We start from the raw sequence: 22,370 nt of genomic DNA, 5'->3' as shown, positions 1-22,370 counted from the left end.
AGACTCACATGGGATTTCTTGGGTTTTCTTTCCTCTGTTTTGGATACTTTGGCTTTTTGTCCTTTTTTTGATCACTTGTCCAATAGTGAAGAAGAGCTCCTGCCAGGTAAATGGATGGGTTTTGCAGTGGCATGACTATCTCGTGTCAGACAGGATCATACCTTGAACTAGCTGGTGTTGAAAGGTGTAATTTCTGCCCTCCCATCGTTGCCCTTCTCAGCCATGCCTAAATGCAACTGAATTTTAACATCTGGAGGCCAAAAGATATTAAAAGCCAGATTCACCTAAGAGGAAGAAGCAAACTCTTTTAGCAGCTGAAGAGACCTAACTGACGGCCTGAGAGGGATGTTTGCACCTGCTACAACACGTAGAATTATTTCTGGATTTTCAACCTTGTTTTCCTTCATCTGTGGCAATATCCTGCCATTATGTTCCCACGTAGAAGCAAGAAAAACAATGGTGAACTCTCATTTAGCATCTCTCTAGGATCCTTTCCTAATCAGCTATCCTAAACGCAGGAAAAACCGTCCAGCTACAAAAAGGGACAGGTCGCAGCAAAAATTCAAATGCAGCCCAGCTTGTAAGACACACCTGATCTAAGATAGGCCTGGCTCACGTGTACCTCCAAACCTGGCTCAGAGCTTTTAGTCTGTGGATGGAAGTGAGTGAAGATGAAGCCTGAATAAGAGACAGGCTGACCGTGCTATGCAGATGCCTCATGAATGTCACCTTGCTCAGGGCAACCTTTCATGTGCAGGACCCCAAGGGGAAAACAAGACACTACATGATGACTGTAGGGAACAACTAAGATTAAAACAATTAAAACAACAGGAACAAAACAAACATAATGGGACAAAAACTGACAGCAACTGTTCCAAAGAAACACCATCGGATGGAAAATCAAGCATTCCTCCTTTGCCATTAGGCCCATAAGAAATTTGTTCTACATGCAGCCAGAATGAAAAAGGGGAAACAGAAAGAAATGTTAGGAATTTTTGGAATCATGCCTAGCAGAGGGATGTTTGGAGCTGCAAAATTAAAATGATTGATGCAATTTTCTTTTTGTTGTTTATTTTTCTTAGAAGTATGATAAATGGCTCCTTCATACGCCAACAATTACAAGACAGGTAGGATGTTCCTGTTTGTTTGTTTTTATATCAAAATTAGGATACAAGATTGATGTTTAAATAAATAAATAGAATCAGCCTTGTATCCTAATTTCCATATTTGCAAGACAGAAAACAAACACTGGAGAGAGTGCAATAGAAAATGCCTCAAAGCTGTGAGAATACATCCACCTTCATTTGGAGGGCCCCAAGTCATTTCAGAGCCTGAACCACCCTGGATGCAAGAATAGCCTTCTGGACCACCTGCACCGCATTCATGAGCTTCTGTAAAGATACTGCTGATATGGGAAGTGCTGAATCTAATTTGAGCTGACTTAATGGATGTAGTAATCAAAATCCTTGGGCCTCATTCACTACCAGTTGATACATCTTTGATTGTTTGGGCTGGCTTTGGCTCGGGAGCTGTGTGACCAGACAAATTCATCAGCAAATGCTCAGCTGGTTTCTAGTAATCCAGAGACCATGGATTAAATGTCTCTGCATTGGGTTATGTTAGCAAGCAAGTATAAGGCCACATATATGGTTTTCATCAAAATATTTTGATTAAAACATGTTCAAGAAATAACTAAATCAGTTGGAGCATCAATCAGATTACTTAAAGCTATGGCTTTTGAGGATTTACTAATCCCACTAAATCCTTACAACTCATATTCCTCATGATTGTAACACGAGGAATTTGCATGACTGCTGCCAAAATGAACCACACCTCTGACGTGACTCAAGATCACCATCCCAGTTTGCAGATTGTGGCACTGCTGTTCTGAGCAGGTCAGTTTGTATGATGCACTTTGCAGGGGGCCAGCTCATGCCCAGGAGTATGGCTGTGTGCAGTGCCCAAGCTCTGCTACTAACTCAGATCTGGGTCTGTACTTTTTAAGGGTTCTTCTTTTAAAGGAAGGTCTCTGAAGATATTTCACATGACAGTAGGCAAAGGCATGTGACAGCTGCAGGTGTGGGCTCAGGAATGCAGGATTTGTGCCCCTTTGGACTTGCCATAAGTTTGGTGCTTGCCAGGATCTGAATTGACTCAGTGAATGAAAATGCACACCTTTTGCAGGGCTTTTTCAAAACAGGCTTCCCACCCTTTCCAAACAGCATTTCGTATTAGGAAACACCCAAATGCTTTTCCCATGAGAACTCCCTCTGCAAGCATGGATCCAAACCAGGGTAATACCATACTCTGCAAAGCTGTGCAGTTCACATGGCACAGGATGAGCGTCCCTTCTGGAAAATGCTCTGTGAAACGAATGGTTACACCACAGCAGCCCCCCTGCCATTGCCTAATACAGCAGACACATTCATAGCAAGTGGATCAGCCAGGATCCAGTTTCCAAATGCAGGGCTTGAATAATTAGATGCTCCCATTGCTGCTCAATGGGAGCTGGGCATTTTACTTCCCTGCACATCGCGCTGAGTTTTCATATCCCTTTTCCTCTACCTCCCCCACCTCCTTGCCCCAAGCTTTTGTGATTAACATGGCAATGGAGATTGAACTGTGTGCATACATTGATTTGCTGGGTGGTTTGGCAAAAGAAAGCAAATCCAAGCTACTTACCTCAGTGCAGACCCCTTTGGCGTTGCAATGCCATAGCCTTTGGAGTCCAAGTTACCTCCCACCTTCATGGTGTCGCAGGGTTTCCGCTGCTCGATGTACTCGTTCATCGTGGACTCCAAGAGGTAGGCGTACTTCCCTTTCGACTTCCTCACCCGGATCATCCCTTCTTCCGTCGTCCTCACAAAAACGGAGGGTTCGGCTGACTTCATGTACGTCCACATCTTCTCAAACACCGCTATTTTGGATCGCTGCGTAGGACAGCAGAAACGCAACAGAAGCATTAGCAGAGGTTTGGGTGCCAGCTGAGATTTCCAGCTTGGACTGACGCATACCCACATATCGGATGGGCCGGGGAAGGCAAAAGGGGTAACGGGATGTTAATGAACCTCCTGCCATTTCTGCACCACGGCCCAGATCAATCCCTGATACATATTTGTGTACGGTGAGTGATTTTGCAGATCAAACCAAGGGCAAACCAAGATGGAAATCAAGACATGGTTTCTTTTGGAGCTGCTCAGAGTAGCTCCTTGGTAACGTGGGCAAGCACATGGATATTCCATATTGGTGTTTAGAACCACAAAATATCCCATGTACTGGAGATACAGCCAGCCTTCTGAGCGGCACAGGGAAAACTGGATTTTTGCTGTTCTAAGGACAAGCTCAGCAGGTCCTAACATGGTAAGGGGAAGCAAGAGAGAAAAACAGACCTGAGTTGAGGATGAGAGAGGATGGGCCTGGAGGACTTGTCAAACAAAGGGCTAATCAAAATGTTTGCATTCTAGTTCCCTTCTTACCCTAAAAAATTCTTTAGTGGAGCCAGCTTCTAGGGTCCCATAGGCAATTTCTGTCTGCTTGGCCAAGTCCTCTGCACTCTCGATAGGAGAAACCATCCTTTCCACGGTGAGGAAGGCAGCCAGGTTAGCTGTGTAGGAGGATATGATGATCAAGGTGAAGAACCACCAAACGCCACCAACTATGCGGCCGGAGAGAGACCTGGACACAGAGACGAGAGTCAAACAGGAGGAGTGTGAAGGTCCAAAAGGTGCAGCTTGCTCTTGCAGGCCCATCATTTACCTGGGCATTTACCCAAAGTCACGTTCTCCAGCCACTTGCAGGGAAGCCAAAGGTCTGTCTCAGTTCTTAATCTACTTTTCAAGGTGTCAATGTAATTAGAAGAGGGATAAAAAATTTGCAGTGAAAAAAAAATTAGCGATTAACTGAATTTGCTTTGATTTTCAATTCCTTTCAGAGTATATAATAATAATAATAATACTAAGCCATGGAGGCAACTACGAGGAAGGTTTAGCTGGGCAGGGCAATGCCCATCCAAACAGCATCTCTGGCATGGTCTGTGTTGTGCCATGCACCCACAGCAGGAAGGAGCACCAGCATGGAGCCAGACCAGATATACAGACCAGTTGGGATCACTAGGTCAGCTCCTCCATCACCTGAAGTTTAAAACCCAAACCTCTGTGTTTTTCTATAAGACATATTGAAGCTCAGAGTGGAGCTACGGTTTTAATGAGTAATTTGCCTACTGACATTATCTGTTTTGTATTCAGCAGATGGTTAGACAAGATGTTCATAATAATGCCTTAAATCTATGTATTTTGCACTTGCTGCAATCAAATAGCCAATTATCTGTAACCATTGGATAGCTATAGAGGCAAATAAGTCAAGCAGGCATTAATTTATATTAAAATCTTTTCAAATAATTTTAAGAGTGGAAGATAATTTTAGAGTGATGTCAGTATTCATGCATTCTGTCTAAATTATTTATATGCTCCTTCTCTAGATGCAGAGCACTATCCCAGACAGAAGGTAACTTACAATGCTATTTGATAAAGCTAGACAGTCTGACTAAGGAGGACCTGCCTGTGAGAAACACCGTTTATTCCTCTGGGAGGGCACTGTGTCTCAGTGCTGCCTTTCTGCTGATCCGAGTCGCTCCACAGAAATATGGTTTATTGGATGGTAACAGAGATAACCCAGTCCAGCTATGGGCACTGGACCAGCTCATGATAGTGCGTGCCATGCCATGTCCAGGTCTGCATGAAGCCTTGGGACCTGCTGCTATGGTTTATTGTGGTTTAACACGACTTGACAAACCAACCTGTATGCTCCATCACTCCATCGAGGGGAAAAAACACACCCTGCTCATCACTGAAATTAGAGCTGGAAAGAGACTAAACCCACATAGCCCACCAGCTGCCCGACTCATCTAGGTTACACCCTTCCAGTTTGTCCAGCCTGGTTTTAAATGCTGCTGATGTGAGGGGAGCTGCTCCCGCAGACATCACGTCACCTCCCTGTTTAGACCAACCCACCCTGAAATGACTTTAGTCAAAACTCTCTGAGATCACTTCCCACTGAAACCAGGCACAGTGACAGAGCTCACACACACGCAGCATGCGGGACAGAGTGGAAAGCACGCGTTTTAATATGTGCAAATAAGACTCATCCCACCCCATGCATTATCAGCCCCGTGGTCCGGGAGAATGATCACAGCAGCTTTCACCTGTGGCGGGCAAAAACTGCAGGAAACATGACTGCAAGGGATTACAGTGACAGAAAGGACAAGCAGCGTATTTTACAGCTGTGCCTGAAAGGACTTTTATGGTTAGAGATCGGTCGGGCTTTCCTCTGCACAGGGGCCTCATTTTGGAGCAGGCTCTGCCCTCCCTTCTGGTTTCTTCTTCCACAGGCTTTTCTGAAACTGGGCAGCAAAGTCCATCTCGCCATAAACCCAAGCTCAGTGAATGACTTTGAAGGATCCACCTTTCAAGGTCTTTCAGGAAAGTTTACAGGACACATCTCCAAGGTGATACTATAGCGAGTCCACAAATTCTTTTCTTAATCATCCAGATTTTAAAATACAAGAAAGGTACAACAAAGATTTTTTCAGGTCTACAGCCCACTGGCACGGTTTCCAACCATAAGCTATATGCTGGTTACCCCATCCTGCAGTGTCTCACACAAACCTCCTCCTTTATTGGCAACTGCAGCAACATGGCTGGGCAGACCGACGGTCCTTCATCCCAGATTACTTTCTTTTTATGCCTCCCCATCACTGCCAGCCAGAGAGGGGGATCAGAGGTTTGTGGTGGGAGTGCTGGATGCTGTGGGAAAAGCAGGCAGATGGGCACTGTTCTTCTGCTCTTATCTAACTCTCTAAGAGACACATACTCACCAAACAACCTCTGGAGATGAGTAGGGACCTCCAGGGATGATTCACCCCATCCGTCTCGGGTTGGGAGGAGGTCCCTCTGCAGACCTCCCTCTCTATTGAATTTTGAAGGAACTAGGATGACGAGGTTGGACGAAACAGCTAATTTTTAAATAGCTAAAGTTAGGTGAGGTAAATGTGACCGTCGTGCTTCCCATCCGTGGAGAATACTCAGCCTGCAGGACCGTCAGCGCAAACGACTTTACCTTTTGTTTCATATTTGGAGAGGGATTGAGGATGGAGGCAGCTATGGATTCAGCTCACACGTCTTCAGATTGATAGGGAAGAGGAAAAAAAATACCTGTCTCTAATTAGTGTGGATGATGTGTGCTCAGGGAAGGAAGCGCTCAGAAAAGGCACAGAGGCATTAAACAAAAGTAACCAGATAATGTCAAATACAACAATCTCTGCTGATGAAGGCCACTTTGAGTTGGCAAAATCCATTTGCATGGCAAATAATCACATTCATCTCCAGCTGCAAATTATACAGCCTTTCCTTCCTGACGAAGCTGGGATATTTCTGTGACTTGTTTCAATCCCTTCAGCGGCAGTCAGCCGCATTCCTGCCTCTAGACCCTCCACAATATCCTGGTGATATTCATTACTGCCTTATCCCACGGGGGCTGCCTGCTGTCGGCTGCAGATGGCTTATGCTTCCTGGCTCCGCACCTGGCACTGACAGCAGGAAAAAGTAACTATGGGGTGTTGAGACCAGGAGGTAACGAGGAGGGCAGGTGAAAGAGGGAGAGGGGGCTGTAGCTTCTCTCCCATGGGAGCCAGATGGGACAGGATACATGATATACACGGTCTGTACCATGAACCAGTCTCATCTGGGCTGTGTGTGCTGCTGGTGCTGGTCATATCTCCTCCTGACGTGAGATGCTGTGAGGCGAGTTCTCGCTCTCATAGACTGTGGAGGAAAGGAGAGGAGATAAACAGCTTGCTATCACTGCCAGCATGGCTAGGGCTTCCCGTGTACGATGTTTTATTGCAGACACTGCTAATGAGCAATGTTTGCCCTCACTGCTAGATTGACTTGGAGCTAGAAGCTGTGAATCTAAACTGCTGTAACAACACAGAAGAGAAAACGCGCAGCATATGGGCTCTGCAGGACATCGTACTTTTGCTCCGTGGTTGGGCACCATCTGACACAAGGGAGCGCTGGCTAGTGATGAAGGCTCTTGGGGGCTAGTGCAATACAATAAAAGATATAATAATAGTCATGATCAAACATCACACAAGCAAATGTGATCCTGTGTGACATCTCCATGACTCAATAGCAGTGAACGCAGGTTAAGCGGGACAAGTTGCATTTCTCTGGATAACCATGTTGCCTTTTTACATTTTGAGCCAATGCCTGTTACTGCTTACCACTGCAAGTAGTTGGAAAGACAATATCCATTATGATCTTGTTCTGTTACTTTTGTTGACCAAGCAGGAGAGCAACAGTGCTACCATCATGGGACACATTTGCAAAAGTGCCTTTGTAATTTAGGAGATAATATCCCATTTCTAGAAGTGACTTCACTACTAGGGAGCTAAAAGCATGGTCAAAAGCCAGTGGGACTTAGAGTTATGTTTATGCTCTAGTAAGAACAGTCACAGAGGAGTAGATATACCTTCTACTTTTAAGTGACTTTGAGGTTTTGAAAATCTCACTCCGCAGCTAGATAACGGAAAATGACCTTACACTTGACTAACAAATGTTCTGCAGCTTGAGCCCTAGCTCAAGTTAATTTCTCTTCAGTAATGGGCAGTATGGGGTTTAAAACCTCTTGCATGGAGAATTTACATGTCCCCACACCCGTTCAAGCATAACATGAAGGCAATCAGCTCTCTGCTGTGTGGAAAAGTTAGTGGCTCAGTCTTCTGCAGAGCTCGTGAGATGGAGCACACTGGTTAGTACTTTAAAGATATGCTAAGGTTTGGATGTTTGGATTTGTCTGTCTGACCTCTGGATTTATTCACATTCCTTATCATAGTAATACTTGTGAATAGCAGGAGCTAAAAAAAATCAGAATAAAATAAACAAGGATAACAGTGAAAGAGGCTTTAATGAACGGCTAATTCTGGGACGGAGGAAGGGGTGAAATAGCTAGATAGACGACATTGTACACTTTTCAACCTATATCATTCCTTCTGCACCTACGCTCTTCTTTCTTACACAATCCAAATTAAGATCTCTTGGTTTCTTCTTCTAGCCCTGCCCATGCTGGCTAAAACCACACTCTCCCCCCACTCCTCCCCATCCTCTCCCTGACCTGGGGTCCTGCCTGCCCCTCACGGAACAGTAGCAAGAATGGGACGCTCCTTTCCAACATTACCCTTGGAGGAGTAAGTAGTAAATACTCTGCCCTCATTATCCACAGTTCACAATCTACTCAAAATTAGAGCTGGCTGGCAACCAGAGTTTCAGCGCCGTGGAGAATTCTGAAATTGTAAATGAAACCTTAGTATTCTCAATCAGAATGAAAAGATAATAGTTGCAAATGTCCTCTAAAAGTAGCATTCCAAAAGTGGTTGGTTTGGGTCCGTCCAAGCTTTGCATTTTTCTATTACTTAATGGTTCATTTCTGAAAGGCTACAAGGTATAATTTTAACACAGTAAATAATTTTGTTTCTGCTTTCTCATTACAAATAATTTTCTTTCTGCTTCTATAATACATTAAACCCTTACCTAGCACATGTATAATTTGAAACATAATTCTGGAATGTGCTATTTTATATCTGTCTAATGGAAAACCTGCAGATGACCAAGCTGAAAATAATATTTTGATTTTCTTACTTAGATGACTTTTTTTTACCTTCCCTTGCAAAAGCAACTGCATTTTGCCAGTAGAAAACAGAAAAGAGTTGTAAGTTCCCTTTGTTCTCATGAAGTGATTTTTTTAATGTTCTAGCCTTAGCATTGATGGATTCTTCACAGAAAAAAAGAAAATCATGTAGCTATAATCTCTTATTTCTTAAAACAAAATAGAATCCTTGATCAAACAATTTGCTCTTTGATCTTATCCCTTATGGAAGGTATAGGAAAAGCTGACAGGAGTTTGCCTCTGCTTTGCCATTGTATTAGAAGAACATAATACATTTTTGCGAAAAACATTAGAAAGATTATCAGAAAATATACAAAGTAAACCTCATTGGAAACCTGTTCAAGCACCATCTCAGTTCTCTCCCACTTCTCCCTTCCCCCTCCCCAAATCCATTTCTTATGGAGAATTACACCTAAACTGACAGTGTTTTAATTAGAAGTGCAAATCTGGGATTCTAAGGCCATAGTTGCTTTGGGAGGATTTCCCAGATTTGCTGTTAAATTCAATTCTAATAAAGGCTCACTTAGGCAACTGACATATTTGTCACTGAATGAATTTATGCAAAACTGTTGAAAGAAAAGCTCTTATACGCTTGTTCTACCGATTGTGGGTCAAATCCACTTTTGGTCTTCTACCCACACAGATCCTCTGATCTCCGACACTGCTCTGCTAATTTGATACTGACTCTAGATAATTTCATGGGTCTATCTGAAGATTGACTTGGTAGTGGATTAGTTGCAAACATTTTGCTCCAGTTTTGCTCTTATTTTAAACAAATTTTTAACATTAAACTCTGTCAATGTAAATGAGCTTTGCTTTTTCTGTGTGTCACAGACCATCTGGCACTATTAGTCTCACCATTTTATCTCCAATCCTCACATGAACCCCAGATTTGCTTGAAAAGTCTGTGAATAGTCATAGATAGAGGAACAAAGTTAGCGTTGGGTTGTGGAGCTGGTACACAGCTCCGGGTGCATCCATCACGCTCATGCTGCAAAGCTCTTATCCTTTTACGCTCTGCTATGCCACGAATAGTTTTGAATGAGCTACCAACTGTTTGTCATTAAAGTGGAGTGACTATAATGCATGTTTCTCTCTCCATGCTCTATTATTAATTTTCTTGCCATTTGCATTTACTTATTATTGAACTCTACCTCCTGGTACAAGAGTCTGGAGTCCCAACTGCAGTGCTGGGCTTTAACACAGAATGCCAAGACAGCCCTCACAAACACAGAATATTTTCTACTGACATTCTCCTTTACCTCTCCCAGCAGTACAAATTCCTTCTTCAGCTCCCCTCGCAATTTTTCTACATAGGTAACAGCTGCATATTTTGATTCCCTGTGGGTAACATTAACCAGTGAGACAGGGTAAGAAAGTTGAGGGAGCACAGGCACTGGGAGTCCCATGCTGTCTCTCCCCTGCTTTTTTTTTCTGAATTTTCTTTCAAAAAAAAAAAGAAGGAAAAAATTTGAGAGCTTCTTAACTTTTGTATATGGGCTGGAGATCTGCTTTTTCTCATGTTTTTAGGCAAACCATGCCAGCTTATCCGACCCCCAAAGCCAACACGCCGGAAGGAGGCAATATGGATTGCAGAATCCCAGCAGAAGTCCTTCTAAGAAGGGGCCTTGGGGTCACTTGCTGTGTAAATATTGCAACGATTGAACATATTGTCTGCAAATATGCAGAATCTCCCAGACTCAACAGGAGGATGTATCTCTGCGAGGCTTTAATCATAAGTCATAGTTTATTTACTGTTTCTTTCTGCCTAAGCTAATGGCCTTGGACAGCAGTATATGGTCCCTCTCCTACCCTTGCATCTCTTCTTTTGCAGAATATGTTGGCACTTTTTTCTTCATTTTCCCTTTAATGGGCAAAACCTCTTTCTAAAATGAGTTTTCCTGCTTAGTCAGAAATGCATCATGCCACTTGTGGTTCTCCAGTCATTGGAGCTTGGATTGCTGCAGTGCTAAGTATAAGCATGACTACATGGAGCAGCTACGTGCTGTTTTCAAGACATTCACTTAGCATTTTGACAGGCAAGAGGTACCTAACGGCCTAACCAGAGGACTAGCATCCAGGAGCAATTTTTCTGTGCCTTCGGAAGCCCTGCCATGCTATGGGATCCAGGGTAGCTTACTTCATCTCTCTAATTCAGTTCCCAGCTGTGGGAGAAGAGGATGAATAACATTTATGAACTTCACCTGGGCGGGTGGCCTGAAGCATTGGTCACCTGGTGGAATTTACCTCTGAGCTGCTGCTTTGCCTACTTCCCCTTCCTGAGACAGTCAATTCCAGCAGGCAGAGGCAGCATCAAATGGGCCCAGCTATGCAGAGGGTAATTTATGTACTCAATAGCAGTCTGCAGGTTGAGCCCTCCTGTGGTCCAAAATGGGCGCAAAATGCAGCCTGCTGACATGCAACCAACACAACTCACCTGCTCAACTAATGAAGTATGGTGTTGGTAGCACTAGATGCCAAGCAAACATGGACTGACGTGGGCAACCAGCCCCCCTCAACTTCAGCAGGACCCACGTACCACCCGTGGTATAAAACCACTCCTGCAGAGCAGAACTGCAGAACAGAGGTATGTCCTTCGCTCGAGGGAGCCACCGTCCCTGAGCAGAACTGGCTGCTGAGATGCTTATCCCTAAAACTGCGGGATAATACACCCAACTCTTCCAGAGGGCTGCTAAAAACATTGTAAAGAGAGGGCTAGGATAGAGGGATGAGGTAGAACTCTAAGAAAAAATAAGAGTGTGGTTGAAAGGCAGAACAGATAGATCCAAAGAAATACATTGTCATCCTCTTAAGCACAGGCAGCGTGCCTCCATGTTGCAAACCAAGGTAGTTTAAGGGATGAGTGTTTAGATAGAGGTTTGCTGAGAAACACGTGGTTGCTTCGGGCTGCTCAGCAGCTCTGGTGAAAGGCAAAGTCATCCCTCTTCTGCAGTTTTGCCAGCTTTTGCTATAAGGAAAAAAACCCGACTCCTGTCATGCCTTTGAGCAAAAATTTCACTGTAAAAAAAAAGGCTCTTCACATATTTTTCTCACTTTGGTGACATTTGTTCACTTTGCTGCGAAAAACTCACAAGGTGACAAGCATAAAATTTTGTCAGAAGCACTCACTGGAGCACCCCAAGAGATTCATTACTCAGGAACTTCCTCAACCTCAGGTGGCCCTAAATTTATCAGCACTCATCCTTCTTTTTAAACAACAGCCTATTGTGCTAATGTCCTTTGCTGTGTTGGTAGATTTCATATGCTCTCCCTCAGTCTCTTCTTCAAAGTCTCCTTGATGAAAAAGCTTTTTTTTCCCCAAAGATTTAATATATTTTGGATTATATGCTACCAGTCCTTCATTTTTCCAAGATCGTCTTTAGCCATCTACATGTGCTCACAATTTAGAGCTCAATTTTTGAGGCTTCTGGGCAAAGTTACAATAACCTAGCTCAGCCTTCTTCCAGGGTGCCTTGCCTTGGTTCTTTTTGCTTTGGTTTTTTTTGCCTGTCTTTTGTCAGATTTTCCAATCTGAGGAGAGAAAGGCCTTTTCTGGGATGAGAGTATTTTCTGCACTGGAATATTTTCACTCTGAGCAATAATCCCAAATATTCCATTTTCTGTCTCATTTCTAATTTAAAATGTGACCCCTCACCAAGACTTTACAAGTTACATTTTCTCTATTTTCACTTTTGAGCATTTATTTTTTCTGCAAGGGCATATTGTATCCCTTGTAGAAGTGGTGAGGAATGAGTCTGGTCTCCCCAGCCAGCATTTTTTGGAAGAGCTTTATGTGCACAGGAGTGACTGTCTTTTAACATCAAAACTCCCAAACTGTGAAAGGAAAACATGTTCAGTGTTTCTGCTGCCCTTATTTCACCTGCTAAGATTTTTTTATTTTTGAAGGCTGTGGAAGCACTGCTGAGATGAAAAGCTGCCCCCTCCCTTGGTTTGCCTCTCTGCAGCCTGAGATCTTGCTTCTTATGGAGAGCTTCAAGAAATGAGAGAGTAAATTCCTCCTACAGGAGGCCCTCACAGACCCTGCCTCACATCTCATACCTATTCGCAGTGTACAGGTGCTTATTTTTACTGCTTTTCCCTTTTCCCGTATGAGGACTCATCTTCTCCCCTCTTCCTTTCTACTCCTCTGTTCACACATTTGCCTCCTATTACTTCTCATCAGACTGTGCTGGGGAGAATTCATTAGTGTATATAACATGCTTTGAAGTTGTCCAAATAACGGTGATGTAACACTTTTGCACTTCTATAGGCTCTTTTATCTGAAGATCAAAGTAGTAAGTTATGATTACCATGATTGGATTATTGCTGCTTAGCCTTTGGATCTAAGGGTAAGCAGCAACTCTTCTGGGTAGGCATTAATCAGAATTACTGGATGATTTTATTAAATAGATTGAATGCCATAAAGTATGCTGCTGCTTAAAGAAAGGGGTGCGTACATGAGCTGGACGCCCTTTCCTACCATTTGATGATAGGAATCAGGTGGCCCCTAGCTGTCACTTGGCTCCTTTGATCCAAGTGAAGATGGAAGGAAGACCAAGACACGAGCATGGAGGACTTCAGAGGTGACTCCGTGCTCTGTCTCCTCCAACTCCAGACCCCATCCAAGCACAGCAAGGCTTCTGCCACTATTTCCTAGCATGACGCACATTTTACTTTTCCCTATTACTCTGCTTCATCAAGCCTTTCACAATGAATATCCTAGTACCTCTGTCATATTTCAATAAATTTGTCTTTGCCTGCTCACTGTTTTGGAGTGTTACAATGGACATTGCTTGCTGGATGTACACATCCCTGAAATTCTCTTGAAAAGGGGGTACAGTGCTTCCCCAGTTACCAGGACAAGTAGTTGGGATGAAACCTGGGACAAAAGCAGAATAGGTACAATAAATCCCAAACTCCAGTGGAATAAGAGAATTACCCTCAGCGTCCCAGTAGAAGGCCGTGAGGTTTTGGCCAGCTCTGGGGATTAAACCAGCAAAGAGCAGCTGTGGATGCTCTGTGTGTTGTGAGCTGGAACAATTTGAATTGAGGAGTTCAATGCTCATTCGGCTGTGTATCCAGAGAGTGCGCACATGATATCTTAGTGCTGATAAAAGTGATGTACAGCATATGGAAGAGTTATTTAAGCAGGACTTCCCTGTGAAAACACACTCAGGGCTTCCCATCTTAGCTACAATATTTTTCTGGAGTGCCAACATTAAAGCAGTGTGTGACAGGGAGTCTTGTAGAGGACACCACTTCAGGGAGATGGAGGTCATTCAGCTCCTCACAACCCTTATTCTTTGACAAAAACACTTGGCAATCGACCTAGCTATTAGGAAGACACAACCATGCGCAGTCCTGACTGCAGCTCGGAGGATGTCAGACCCCAGCTGAGCCGACTGCTCGGGGATAACAGGTTATCGAGAGGGAAGAAAATGAAAAGAGAAAGTGTGTTTCTCTTACTGATTGAAAGTCGGCAAGTCGGAGTACAGTGTAATAGGCAGTCTCTGGGGCCTCAGAGGGTCTCCCGCCGGAGTCACAGAGGGGGCTATAAATCTCAGAGGCACCCCCATAAATCTTAGTGCCACTCATGATCCTGAGCCAGGGCACAGCATTAGAAACACAAGCAGCATGTGCCATTTCCATGTCAGAAATGCCCTAATAAAACTTCCAAATAGATTAAAAACCTGGGCAATGCACTTTCCACCCTGCTATTTTTAACTTTGGTTTCAATCAGAAGTATGAGAAACATTTATTTAGTCCTGAAGAAAGAGATTGCAAATATATTTTTAGCTTAATACATCTGCTTTTCAAGATCAAGTGTTTGACTTCTTTTAAACACAGCTGGTGGAATGATTAGTAAATCTGTCACTCAATGGGGGGACTTTCAGCAAATTTCTTGCTGTCCCCCAGCAACCTGAATGGTAAAGGCCTGAAGTCAGAGCTGTGGAAGAGTGACTAGATGTGCCTGACAGGGAAACCATCCCAGGGAAGTGGCTTAAAGATCAGTGGAGGAAACATCCATTACCTCTGCAGCATTTAGAAATTTTCAGATGTCAGAGCGTGGAAGTTCAAAAGACTCATTTTTCCTTTGCAGATGAAATTGCACTTTCCCAACAATATTCTCACAGTTAGTTATTTCCTTCTGAGTCCTCTGTATCCTTCAGCATTCTTCCAAATGAAAAAGAGGATAGCAAGGATGACTATTTTAAAAGAATTTCCATTTTCCCCTGGCTGCCACATTTTGGTTGCCATGGAAGTGCGCAAACTCCAAAGGGGACTGTTTAGTTAAATATTGTGCAATTTGTCAAGCTGTTCCTCTGGTGAATCACTTTCCCTGGTTAAATGCGTTTCAGAAATAAGTGTGGTCATCAGTTCCTGGTGATTTGCAAGTACTGCTGTTACCCTGTGACCTGAATTTCCTCTCCCTGGACATAATTAACTCTGCCAGGCAGAGATAATTGCAAAATCATTTGGTACACTTTTAAAAGGAAAGAAAACTTTTCTAGAAGTTGAAATCCTAATTTTTTACTTTTATTCTTAAAGACCAACCTCAGTTCACCAGTTCAAGCAAACTGCCAAAAAGAAATGACCCTGAGCTTTGTCCCCACGGACAAGCCCCCAAGCCTCCTGGATTCACCCCACATTGGAGAAGGAGTAGGGATGCTGAACCAACCTTGCTCCCAGCCTGGCTTGGCTGCCTTGTCCCCCAGGGCAGCCCCAGCACGAGCTGCAGGTTGCATGTGCTCTCCAAGGAAATGACAAACTGCTTCTTCCTTCATTGCAAAATGAGCCCTTTGCCTCAAGACTGTGCAGTGAATCCCACCGGCAGTCAGCAACCGGGTCTGTAGGAACAAGTACACCGTCTCCCATGTCCCTAAAGAGGGTTCAGCAAGCCCTGCCAGCGAGCTCCACTCCATCACCCCCAGACCTTCCCGTGCAAAAAGTGCGAGGAAAAAAAAAAAGCACAAATCTTTCCTCATTGTTCATGGAACTTCTGCCTTGGCAGAGCTTGCACAGCTCTCCAGTGACTTTCCAGGACAAGTTAAGTCCTGTTTAAGGTTATAATGGGTACCGCAAGGATGGCACCAGAACGGTGCATCAGGCCAGAAAGACAAGGCAGATGCTTGGAGTGTCACAGAAGACTCTTACTGACATCAAGAAGAGTTGCCAAATAAACACGGAGGCTCAGCCTTCATTTCAGGAAGGAATTAAAATCCTTTTAATTGCTAAATGCAGCTGGTTCTAATTTCCCGAGTTCTAAATTTTTAGCAAAATATATAAGTACCCTGCAAATGTAAGTTAACAAAGGACAGAACAGAAATAATTCCCTTGAAACAACCCGAATCAAACCTCTCACTAAGAAAAAGAAAATTCCTAACCAATTTCTGATTTAGAGCTTGTCTAAAACCGGATAAAATCTTTCAGTACTAGGAACATCTTGATGAAATTTGAAAGTGCTGCTATTTTTCAAAATCTCTAGAGGCTAGTTGAGGAAAAAAAACCCTCAACAACTTGTGGAGCAATTTTGCTGTTATTTCCATCAGCTCTATGGCTGAAGTCTCCTGTGATTTTTTCAATTGATCTAAAAAGAAATGTAAATAAACAGGAAAAATAGCAGAAGAAAATGTTCAGCATTAATTACAGGTACATAATAAATACCGTACTTGCTCTTCCACAGACAAACCGCTATGATTGAATGCAACAGAAAGCCTGCAAAGGAGTGCAGTGAAATACAGGCCTGGCTGCACATTATATAGATCAGCCAGAGCGCACTGTTTCCGTGTCACTAAAAACAAATAACGATGTCCGCAAGATGCCTATGAATAATAGATCCTATCTATCGACTGGATAGCAGCCAGCATTTATATCTCTCCTTCCCACCTCGGAGCCCATGTATTCATCACCTCTGTGAGCAAACCTCCCTAAGCAGCACGTTCCCCCCCAGGCAGGGGGTCCCTGCACCCTGCACTGCCCCCAGGTCTGGACCCTGCAGGCAAGTTAAGACCCCTTTAACTCTTTATCCCAAGCCAGCTGAAGGGTGGATGGCACCTCGCGCCGCGTCTCCTTGCACACGGTAAACACCCACGGTCTTTAGGGCACACTGGTGTGGTCCACCCATTTCCCAGCAGTGGTCCCCTATGGCACCCTACACAGACCGGCACTGAGTCTCTTCTTGCTCGTGCAGCCCTGCTGGTGCTCTTGAAACGTGCCCCCTCAAGTCTGGCTCTCTCCTAGACGCAGGCTGTGATGAAAGCTTCATCCATCATTTCACTTCCAGCGCAGGATGAGCAGAGCATCTCCAGTACTGTTCTCAATCATGTAGATTATAATAATTTCAAGCTGTGTTGTCCAGGTATCCTGACATGATACCCTATCGTGTCATGATATGACTATACATTTCCCTTCTACTCATGGTATGTTTTGATCTGAACCCAAACTATATGTGTTTTGTTTCCACAACACAGTATAAAGAGAGCCCCCATGAAGCTGGGTTTATTTTTTGAGATCTCTGTTTAATTTCCCTCTGGGAGGGCACAAAGGGTGGCTGCATTTACTGGGTGATATTTATCCTCCTTTCAAACTCCAGTGGGGACAAGACTCCTATAGTTACTCAGCTGAGAGAAACTGTGTTTATTCTGTCTCATGGTATTGTCAAAAGAAGAATAAATGCCTTTCTGGAAGATCTGTTTTAGCCAAATGTATTTCATTTTAGTCAAACATAAGTTTTCTGAGTCACAGGAAGAGTAACTGGATTAAATTTAATAGTCTCCAATATACAGGAAGTCTCTTTTGGGCTCAAACCATATGAAGCAACACATTTTGTGATAACAAAAAATAGAAGATCAAGCTAGGAAGCTGACAAGAGAAATATCTATTTTGCTTCCTGCTTTTTTATACTTTCCACAACAATCAAATAATTTATTTTGTAGAAAATGATGGGGCAGATGAAAAATTCAGATGCCTCGTTTTGCTGCAGAGGAGGTCGGCAAGCCCAGATGTCCCCTCGGTCTCTTTCCTAAAGGCCTCGGGTCCATCCTGAGTGAGGAATGGTAGCAACGTGCTGGATGTTAGCGAGGTCCCACTCTCCACAGCTGCTACACACGGGGGTTATTTTAAGCTCTGAAGACAATTTATCAAATTACATTTCTGAAAAATGGTACAGTGTGAGTCATATTTACTTCACATTTCTCTTGCTGCAGGCTCCCGCTATTGGCTGCGGGATATTTATTACCTCTGATGCCTGCTCTGCGAATCGCCTTTCTGGGTCTGTATTTCACATTTAATGAGTGCTTTTGCAATTTCATGACTGTTTTCTGAAGTTAAGGTAGCACTTTGCAAAGCCTAATGGTTTACGGCCCGTTTCAGACTTCACTGATTTCTGCCTGTTACTACGTACATGAAACTACTCAACTCCAAAATGTTGCTTCTCCCCCATTCTGCCGTGTATCAGCCAGCACTTTGAAAGCACAGACTTTAAGGGCAACGACAGGGACCAGCTCACCTCAACCAGGACAAATTAGTCCACGTGGTGGTGACTGAACCACATCCAGCAGAGCCACTGGTCAGTGATGGTGCAGAAGGGGGACCGCACGCTCCAGTGGGAAACGTCCAAGAGCTCACAGCCTCCTTTGGCTGAAGCTATGTACCTACGATCGAGTCATTCCGTTTGTGGCTTAGGAAGGATGGATTCCTTGCTCACACTCATGTTGGAGCATCCAAAGGCACAACACAGACTGCCACTGGCTCCGGCTGGGACTCTCCGTGACGGATTACTGCCTGGCTTTTGTCACACTCATCCAGTCTATGCCTAGACCAGAGCTTCAAGGACATGAGTCGACCTCATGCCCAGCAGCTTCGCTCCTCGGGAGAAGAGGCTATGAGCACATAACCTGCAGCTACGCTCTCTCTTGGCCGTCCGCAGGTTATTGAATTCACACTGTATCTTTAAAGTACTTGGTAGGTTGTGACCAGCATACTTAAGAGCCTGATTACAGTTCTGGCTAGTAAGAATGTCCTTAAAAAGGACGCCAGTTTCCTTCAAAAGCAAATTTTTGTCTCAGTGGGGAACCGAAGTTCCCTGGGGACTGGTCTGAGACTGAGGAACACACATTTACAAGAGCAAGGAGTTGCTGCAAACCTCACCACCCACTGTGCTGAGTGATGTGTCTGCAGTTTTGATCTTACATTTTTTTAATGATAAATACATAGTGGCATATGCGCTTAAAACAAGCATGCTCTGGAAAAAAAAAAACCCCAAACCTCCAGACAAATTTCCCCTACTCCTTCCCAAAACAAAACTGAAATAAACAACCCAAAACCTCTACAAAAACAAAATACACCCCTGCACTTGCTCCTTCCTGCTGGGGAAAGAATGACAGAACAGATGTATAACAGAAGCTATTTATGTTGGTTAATACATTACTGGGGAAATGCCGAGAGATTGTAGTGGTAAGTTTAGAAACAACCATATAGGAAATATATTGGAATAGAGCAGATCCCCACCTGCCCACAATGTCGTTCTACCAAGCATTCATTTCTAAGTGATGTGTCACAGAAATCCTGCACTAGATTCGTGTGAAAAATACATGTGAAATACAGAGCGTGCTCAGCGCCTTTCTGTACAACAACATCCTACGGAAATTCTCACTCTTCTGCTTCCTCCTTGCTTTCACATTTCACAGAAATGTCCCTCTCCACTTGCAACCATCTCAAAGAGCTGTATTCAGAGTACTGGGAGTTATAATAATTCCTATACTTTGTTTTTCAAATTTTCTGACAATTATTTGTAGTCAGAAAGTGCTCTTGTGCTCCATGGGAAAATATTGGTTTCAATGAAATTGTAATTTTCATTATCAGGATGATCAAATTAACAACATTAAAATAACAATGACAGAATCATTCTCATTTCCCATTTCAAAGCAAAATAAAACAACACTTTGAAATGGTGATTCAAAGCATGTTGTTTAGCTAGAGCAAAGCTTGTTATTTGAATCAAACCCACTGATCTTTCCCTGACACTTTTTATTAAAGATGTTTCCAAATTTGCTATTCTGCAAAGTCTCAGCTTTTCACCTCTCCACGCTTCTTCTTGGAACAGAAACTGGCTATTGAAATGTCCCCAAAGGAAGACATTCTCTTTCCTAAATAAGAATAATGATGACAAGAACAACAATGAGAACGAAAATCACAATAACCTGATCCTAACGCACGGGGCTGAGTTACAAGACAGCGATAAAGCTGAAATTCCCTCTGCTGGGAAGACTTTCTGAATGCTCCACCTGGACTCCTACTAATCAATGATCAGATGGTAAAACATATTCATAAGAGCTGTCACTATCAAAGTGCCTTGCAGGCTCTTATTTCCCTCCTATCCCAAGCGCATTAGTATTTGGACAAATTGGCATCCCATCGCCAAGAAGCTGGTGCCTGGCCTCGTCCCGCCGGAGCTGTGCTGAGCTGTGCAGAGTTATCTCCGCTCGCCGATGGGGTTGTGTCTCCTTCTTATCCCCTGAGCTTTGATGCCAACCCAGCGTGCAGGAAATTAACTTCTGCCTACTGTGTTCACCCACAAGACACGTATCTGCTGAAATTTCCTTTGAAGAGAAGGGAGGCAAAGCCCAAAAAAGGAAGGGTGGGGAAAAAAAGAAAACAAAAGGTCTCTTTGCTGTCTGCTTTTATCAGAGCATCACTTCAGATGTCACCATGGCACGTAAACACAGAAAATGCATATACTGCCTGTAAATTCATTCTTGTGACTGGCAGTACCTCTGGTTTAAGTCCAACCTGGCCAAAAATACACTTAGCCTAAACTGGGACAAGTTTGCCTCTCAGAGGGGGTGAGCAAGAGCTGTGTCCTGCAGCATCTAGCAGCTTTGGTGCTTGACCTGTCCACATGCTTCCCCTCCAACCAACATCCAGAGCAGACCTCTTGGGAGTGATGGATACATACGATCCACATCCCAAGCCACAGCTCATTAACCCTTTTTCAGCCTTATAAACCCTAAGTACCTCTGCCCCGAACTCAAAACACTAGAGGCGTCAAACACCTTATCTCTGGCTCACCTCTGATCCTGCCTCACGTGAATATACACATACCACATGAAAGATCCCTCAGTTATTACAGACATTACTTACCGGACATATAATTTCTGCAAATAAATAATAAATTCTATCAGAGTCCCGCTTGCAGCTATTTGGTTCCTATGCTTTTAATTCTTTTTCTTTTCTTTTTGAACACCTTTGTATGAACAAGGTGTTGAGAAGAAATGTGTATCATGGGCTCCTGCAGTAGGCAAAATCTCTGTAATAAAACTTGTGCAAATATAGGCCGCTAAAATGAAGGAGGTATTTCCAGGCATTATTTACAAATAAGTCTCTGCTGGTGTCTCTATCACAGATTTACATCTTCTGCATTTCATGCAGTTTTCCAGCCACCTTATATTGTGCCAGCTTTTCCAAGAAAAATTATCTAAAAGTAATCACAAGAGTCATTCACCAAAAAGTCCCTTTAGGAACCCTTTGGACTTTGGGTCCTACTGAACTTTCAGGCAGCAGAACTATTGACTGAAATGGGAATTAGAAGGAAAACTCGCTACTTCTCTGACCTTTCTAAAGGCCAATAATACTTAAAGCCACTCAGTGTGCTCCATAATCTTTGGCACAGACCATATAACCTTTCACTGGGCACCTACTGTACTATTTCTCCTTACTTTACTGGAATTTTATAGCTTCCCTATAATGCTAGATGATCTTGTTTCTCACAGCAACAAAATGACTGACAAAAATTGATTGCAGTTGGGTAGCTTTAGAAAATCTTGTTTGCATTTCTGTAAATTCCCTCAAAAGAACTCCCCAGGATAAATTTAGAATGGTATTTTTATGGTCTCAAATTTGAAGTCCCCAGTTCACAGCTGAGAGACCTGTGAACCCTTGGGTCCTTTCTGAATCTGTGATTCACAAAACTACACTATGGTTCAGGAATGAAGGTCAAAGTAAAACCTGTTCAGCTCCAAAGCACGTAGAAAGATTAAACCATATGAACTGGAAGAAGGTTCATTGGGGAAGGCAACCCACCTTGGAGAAATATCACATCCCTGCTGCATGAAAGCTCCTAGGGAGAACCAAAGACTGTTGAATATCCCAAACTCATTCGTCTGGTCATTGGCCGGCTGGTCCCGTCCTTCCTCGAATTCCTCAGTGTGCCACTCGTAAGGGCTGAAGCGACTCACCAGGAAGAGGACAACGCTCACTCCAATGTAGGCAAAAACAATGCACATCCATATCTCGTAAGCCAAAGGATCCAGAAAGGAAAAAACTCCTGGTTTGGACTTCTGAGGTTTTTTTATCATGATAGAGATACCTAAGCTCATGAACGGTTTGGAAAAGTCTATAACTTCTTCTCGAACCAGAGTGATGGTTAATGGTGCCACAGCCACATCTGCCCTCTGAAAAGGAGAGACAGAAAAGAGATTTGCATTCTGGGGATAAAATATACCTACTAACTCCAGCTTACGTTCCTTTGCTCTCTGTTTACCCCTGCTACCTCAGAAGAAATCAGACAAAACCAATTGCAAGAGAAATGTTAAAAAGGAGCAGCCCATAATATTGGTGGATTATTTCCATTTTATCACTACTGATTACCA

At 43.5% G+C, this 22,370-nt stretch overlaps 1 protein-coding gene across 3 annotated transcripts in view; it reads right to left on the bottom strand.

The window, feature by feature from the left end:
* Positions 1–22,370, bottom strand: part of GRIA1 (glutamate receptor, ionotropic, AMPA 1) — a 126,882-nt gene that overhangs the window by 13,651 nt on the left and 90,861 nt on the right. For all 3 annotated transcript variants that reach the window (XM_010578966.1, XM_010578965.1, XM_010578967.1), the window contains 3 exons: positions 21,802–22,172; positions 3,477–3,675; positions 2,683–2,930 (listed from right to left, as the gene is read on the bottom strand). In XM_010578966.1, coding sequence (XP_010577268.1) covers positions 2,683–2,930; positions 3,477–3,675; positions 21,802–22,172 — 818 coding nt within the window. The remainder of the gene's footprint in view (positions 1–2,682; positions 2,931–3,476; positions 3,676–21,801; positions 22,173–22,370) is intronic.

Source organism: Haliaeetus leucocephalus, unplaced genomic scaffold (genome assembly GCF_000737465.1).
Source record: "Haliaeetus leucocephalus isolate CR32 unplaced genomic scaffold, Haliaeetus_leucocephalus-4.0 Scaffold656, whole genome shotgun sequence".
NCBI lineage: Eukaryota > Metazoa > Chordata > Aves > Accipitriformes > Accipitridae > Haliaeetus > Haliaeetus leucocephalus.
The sequence above is the reverse complement of the archived record's forward strand: the minus strand, read 5'-3'. Positions and strand labels throughout refer to the sequence as shown.